The 6,466-nt window shown below is 36.8% G+C and overlaps 1 protein-coding gene across 2 annotated transcripts in view; it reads right to left on the bottom strand.

The window, feature by feature from the left end:
* Positions 1-106: 106 nt before the first annotated feature.
* The window catches only part of LOC148214160 (di-N-acetylchitobiase-like), an 18,374-nt gene continuing 12,014 nt past the window's right edge, over positions 107-6,466 (bottom strand). For both annotated transcript variants that reach the window (XM_025171478.2, XM_007421391.4), the window contains exons 4-7: positions 5,249-5,417; positions 3,805-3,902; positions 2,566-2,727; positions 107-1,376 (exon numbers count right to left, since the gene is read on the bottom strand). In XM_025171478.2, coding sequence (XP_025027246.2) covers positions 1,188-1,376; positions 2,566-2,727; positions 3,805-3,902; positions 5,249-5,417 — 618 coding nt within the window. In that variant the 3' untranslated portion in view covers positions 107-1,187. The remainder of the gene's footprint in view (positions 1,377-2,565; positions 2,728-3,804; positions 3,903-5,248; positions 5,418-6,466) is intronic.

The following is a 6,466-nucleotide window of genomic DNA, read 5'->3' as shown; positions in this document are numbered from 1 at the left end:
ACATAGAGCTGGATATATAGCATCAATATATTGTTCTAAGATGAGTAATGGAGTATGATATGGATAGACGGTAGAATCTCATGTTATTTAGTGATTGGCTGAAAATACCAGTAAAGAATGAACCATCTGAACACATTAACATATTTGGAAGGCCAAGTCATCTGTCATTTAAAGAAAATTTCAAAGCTGAAATTTTAAAGTTTTTTTTCTTAAATAAGAAAATCGACACATTCTTATTTTACTACACGTATTTTAAAGAAAGTGAATACTGCATTTTCTTTCTAAATGTGAAAAATTTTGGTTCTAATTTTTATGCTAGAATAAACCCACAGAAATTATTTGACTGACCTCTGAAAAGGCCTGCATGTGGCTGCAATGTATATTGCGTTTAAGAGAAACAACAAATTAAACTTTAAAATGAAATCCATAAATATAAAATATGTGAACTAATATTTATTGGTATTTCCTTTTTGGGTGAGTAACTACAGCCATCTGTATGTAAATTATTTCACACTACTGTGACTCTATTTTCACTGGAGCTCCTCTAAATATGTTCATAGTGCTTCAGGTCAGCTCAATATCATTACTGAGAAACTACCTACGTCTTAACAGTATATTGATTTTAAAAGTAATAATTGCCATTTTCAATTACCATGATTACTGGGAATTAAATAAAAATATTCAATTATTTATTTTAAAAATCTGAAAAATCAAAGCTGCTTCTACAACTAATTTAAGATGAACTATAAAAATGTTCACTCTACTTCACTAAGTGCACAGAATATTCTGAACCAGGCTGCAAATTAAAAACAGTTTGTTAATGCAATCCTTTTTTGCTCCATCTTCTTCCCCTCCAAGTGTTGATTTTATAAGTCACATACTTTAAGCAAAAAGCTTTTACTGTAATTATAAAGATTTTATTTGCCATATTTATGACATGTTTTTCCCCTTTCTTTTCCTGGAATTAAATGACATGCTTAGAATGAGTGTTATAACTTCTTTTCTTTATGGAAAAATAAATAAAAATCACAACCCCAAGGAACAACAGCACAGGCCCTGTTTGTGGAACCATGTAGTTGAATTTCAGTTAGTCTTCAGAGTTTTTTCTTGTGTACTATACTGTACCCATTAAAAAAATTAACCAACCATTCACGGCTGTCTGAATTCAAGCACTGCTGTCTTATAAATTATGCCCCTTTCAAGGCTTCCCACATTGCTTCTGTTTGCTGTCGAGCTGTAGAGTTTGCAGAGTAATCAAGACAATTTGCATTCCACATCCCAATGCCCCTCAGACCATGCATTTTTGCGTAGGCTGCTTTCAGAGAAATGCTCTTGGGATTGTCAAACCACACTTGGTGAAAAACACCCTGTGAGTCCTACAAAAGACCAAAATAAAGAGAACACGTTAACTGGCTTCCTTGTGTCCTGTCAAAATTCAAGTCTCTACTTCACTTCTTCATGTAGGAAACATCTACGATAACAAGAAATGCTGCTAACAGTGGAAATGCCACTTCACGGCATCTCTACCAAACATACTAAAATGGAGCTGGTAGGGCTGCTCTCCCACACGCAGGTTTACTCTCAGGAATCTCTGAGATAAGTCAGGCTAAGCAAAAGGAGCTTTCAGACAGGTTTATATCATGAAATTGATGGACATTTATTGGGGGGGGGAGTGTCTTTCATTTTTAATATTCCCATGTTCTCCCATCGCTCTTTCACTTCCCTCCAAGTAATGTTCTGTACAGAAAAGAAAGAGGAAATTGCTACACAACGTCTTTTGACTGTAGGGACAGAGACTCACCCAATAAGCTTAAGGGACACTTTAACCCTGGACTGAGTCACTTTCTGTCAATCTGAGCTTGCTGTCTATAAAATGAAAATAACAGGCATCTTCACAGTTTCATTTTGAAGGCAAGCAAAATAAAAACTACTGTATAAGGAACTTTCCAAAATTATACAATAAATTATTAAAACAACCCATAAACAAGAATTTCAGTTTATAGTCTGATGAAAAATATAATTTTTGAACTAATTCACAGAACGTTAATTTTTTATACATTTTTCAGTAAAACAATACGCTCAGCCAAGCACATTGCATAAGAAAGGGTCCACTAATACACCTTCAGTACTCCTTTGGTTAAGGCCACTGATAAAATTGGCTGTAAGAGGAATTAAAATTTAGCTATAGAAGAGACAGTGGAGATCTTGACATGGCTGAATTGTCTCCTTCCTTTAGGTTTTTTTTTTTTTTAATTAAAAAATTACCCATTTCTTATTTTCTACACTTCCATCTTTCTCTTACTTTCCTGAGTTGTGATCTATTGTTGTTCATAATTTATACATAACTTTCCCCTTTTCTTTTAGTATATGTATAAAGCTGCAAGACTGGTGGGAATTTTAAAATCTGTACAGAGAAACTACAAAAGAAGGTCTGCTGCCAGAGGGAATATACTATTTTATACTATTTTATAAAATATAAAACAACAAAAATTATATATTTTTGTTGTTTTATATTTTTTTACAGATGTATATTTTTCATGCAAAAGAATCCTTAGAACATCTTACCTTGTATTCTAAATAGGGAGCTTTTTGGTCTTCATCCCACAGGATCCCAGAAATAGAACTCCTCTCCCATTTCATGATGTTTCTATAGGGGACTTGACTTATTTTTGCATGATTGCATGGGGCCTCTTGGAAAACTTTCTTTGCAAAGAAGCAAACATGAATCTGAAAAAAGGGTAACTTCCATTATGTCGTTGTGGTAAACGTCAAAAAAAGTTATGTTATTCATACACAGACTTGTTTTTTCAAATAAGGGCCCATTGAACCCTTCTCTTTACAAATTCTCATTTGTCTCACATAGGAGAAAATCTGAGTTTCCAAACTGAGGTGATATGCAAGTGCACATTATTTATAGGAAGACAGGTGTTTTGAAAAATAATCATTATCTAAGGCAAGAAATTCTTCAGGCTTTTCAGTGTTGCCTCACTTTACTCAGAAATGGGTTTTACTGATTCCAAAAATCACATGCTTCAGACGGCAACCTAAGCAGAGTTTCAAATCCTGCTGAGGTTCCTTCAATTGCTTTCGCCTTCATCAGGCAGTATTTGAATCATTTGTATAGGCACATTTGTGTAGCCTGCATTTGAATATAGCCAGCATCACTGGAATCTTTTTCTCTACTTTCTCCAGAAGAAAACGCATGTCACCTTAGACCAATGTTTTTCAAACTTGGCAACTTCAAGATGTGTGGACTTCAACTCCCAGAATTCCCCAGCCAGCATGCTGGCTGGGGAATTCTGGGAGTTGAAGTCCACACATCTTGAAGTTGCCAAGTTTGAAAAACAATGCTTTAGACCAAGATTAGATGTTTCAGTAAAGAAAGACCATTTAGCAACCCCTCTCACCGCACCCTGTGCCAGCTGCAGGGAATTGGCACCATCTAGGCTGGCCCTGTTTTACAGGTCTTTTGTAAGCGTATATCATGAAATGACATAATTTCTAATAAAGTGATATACATGGTGGCAGAAAGCACAATGGGACAGCTCTCCCCTAGCTGCCAAAGGTTGCTGCACTTGAAAAGATATGAAAGTTCACAGTCTACTTGAATCAAAGTATTTATTGAAGCAATACCCAATGCATTTTGGAAGATTTCCTTCTTTGCGGGGTGAAGGCACTCTTTGTTGAATTTATAATAGGAAGAAAAAAATCCATGCTGCCCTATCCTAACCACTCTTCTCTCTCCCTCTCTCTCTCTCAAATTCATGCCCACAAAAACATAGAACTGAGCTGTTTTTCTCTTACCTTACGTAAGCCTGGGCATGTATAATCATAGCCGTACCATGGAACACCCATCACCAGCTTCTTTGGATTAATGCCCATGTGCAGGTAATGGTCATATCCTGATTTAACACAGAAATGCACTCGCATGTTTTATTTACATACAGGCATCTACACTTGTAATATCGACCAGACAAAAGCCATTAAAGTCGACATTCAAAATAAAATTACACCAGTAGGTTTTTTTTATTCATCGAGCATTTTGTTCTTTAATTTTATATGTAGTTTATATATAATTTATTTAAATTTATATTTATTCATGAAGAAAAGTCTGTGCATGAAAGAGATGTTAACAGATTTAAAGATGTCAGAGAAGGATTGTACACAATTAAGATTCCTATTAATTCACTTACCAAAATCTTGCCTCCCAACTCTACAAAAGACTATTTGAATTCTAGTACTTTGCTTCTTCAAACAGGCAAATTAAAAACAGGTAGGTTCATTTTGCCTTTCAAAAAGGCTTTGACAAAAGACCTCACCAAAGAGTCCTTAACAAATTAGCAGGTGTGAAGGTAAGATACAAGTTTCTCTTCAATGGATATTATCTAAAGGTCAGAAAGCCAACAGTCAATTCTCACAGTAAAGAGGCATAAACATTCAGGTCCCCCAAATCACAGCTGGTTGTCCTATGAGATGTAGTGACATGAAGTGACAGGCTGGAAAGTATAGCACATCTTGATCCTCCCTACTCAAAACATAGCTGGGTTTTTGTAGTGGGAACGCCTGCCACAGCCAGTTACACCCCTGCTTGAGAGAGGAAAGGAAGGTGTAAGTGAATCAGCCACCCCTGAGTTGATCCTACCCTACAGGAAGACTTAGTAATACAAAGTGGAATTAGTGGAAAATTGGGAGAGAGCTGGAATCCTTAATACTTAGGAAAGCTAAAACTATGATCCAGCATATACCTCGGATTTCAATAAAATCAGAGAACTGGTAAGTAGGATTTCATGGCAGGAGAAAAGGGTGCTCAAGATGGGTGGCAAATCCTAAAATAGGAGATATTAAAGCACAATTGCAAACAATTACAATGGGGGGGGGGAGAGCACGAGAGAGAAGGGAGAAGCCAGCAGAAGAAACCAATCTGGGTATCCAAAAAGCTTAGTGCAAATCCGAAAATCAAAAGGACACTTACAGGTGGTGAAAAGAGGACCAGATCACCAAGAAAGGTATATACAAGTAGCCTGAGAAGACCTGTTTCCAAGTTTTAAAGTATAGTGTGGTCCAATGCTTGGAAAAGGGAAATGTGCCTTCCAGCTTGGAAAGTGACTGCAGAGAGTTTGTTGGACCGGGGGCTGATTTTGACTCAATCCCCTATGGCATCTTATACAAAGGTCCAGTCTTTATCTATTTTTTCCAGCTAGAAGAAGCTAATTATTTTTTATACTCTGAAGATGAAACTGATTCCTACCCGCCAAAGTTTGTTTGTATGGAGCATTGGCCCCTGCTATGCAGTTGGACCACACTGGACTCTGTTCATCATAAGACATCACAAACAGGAAATCACAGGAATCAGCAATTCCAGTGTAGTTATAGCATCTATCGCTGTGCTGAGGAGACCAAGGTACATCAAAAGTTACCTGCGGAGAAAGAAAAGCGCATACAGTACATCTCTCTCCCTTTCTTTACTTTTACTCCCTCCAAACCATACAGGCACACATTTCCATTGTCTACAGAGAAGAAAAGGGTAACATTTTCTTTCAGTCCAGTTTGCCTCCTGATAAACACTTGGGCATAGCAGCAATACAAAAATGCCTCGCTGTTGCTTCTTTCGAGGATGGTGGATTAGCTGACTACCGAAACTCAGCTTTCCAAGATCAGCCCAGCTTAGCTGGCTATTGCCCAAGCCTAGGCTGTACAACAAAGTACTTCACAAATGACAGATTAAAAAAACCCCTATCTCAATTGCAAAATTATTAAAACCACAGCCATGCCCACTATTTTAAACAGAATAAAGGTGTGCTATTTCTTTTGGAAACATTTTGTGATAAAATTCTATGTCTTATATAGCACAACCCTCTGCCTTTCTTAGACTTTGTCCTAAGTGTTCAAAGATGTATTTGCAAATACACCTTACAGAGTCTCCGCCTGCAGCCTTCATTTCACAGAACTTGTTGCTGTCTCTTTTATTTCAACATCCTGTTCTTTGAACAATCTGTTCTTTTCAGCTGGTATATAGTTGGGGGGGGGGGTTGTTTGTTTGTTTGCTTGTTTTCCACAAGCTAGTTGTACAGATTTGGCTGTGAATAAGCATTCTCTACACAGGTTTACATGTAAGGCTAGCAAACCTTCTAATTACCTTAAGTGCCTGACTTTTGTGTATATTTCAATTTTATGAACTCTTTAGAAGGTAACACTGCAAATCCCAGTGTATGGGATGGTTATGTAATGTTAATGCTGAAGTGAGGCTTTAGAAAAATTAAACCTATAATCCAGTTTTGAAGAAATGTAGTTTCTAACTTGGAGGGCCAGCTCATACCAGGCTTCCAGTTCCTTCAGCTGGCTAAAAATATTGTCACCATTCTCCTTTGCGTGAAGATTTAAGATCTTTCATAACAGAAGATATTGAAGAAATACTGTTTCATCATAAAGCATTAAGATGTTGGCAACTTAAATGTTTATCATAGCT

The sequence above is a fragment of the Python bivittatus genome, unplaced genomic scaffold (genome assembly GCF_059951505.1).
Source record: "Python bivittatus isolate LINGU-HERP-01145 unplaced genomic scaffold, Pbiv_v1 ctg000700_np1212, whole genome shotgun sequence".
Lineage (NCBI taxonomy): Eukaryota > Metazoa > Chordata > Lepidosauria > Squamata > Pythonidae > Python > Python bivittatus.
Note: the sequence above shows the minus strand (reverse complement) of the source record. Positions and strands in the feature narration are given on the sequence as shown.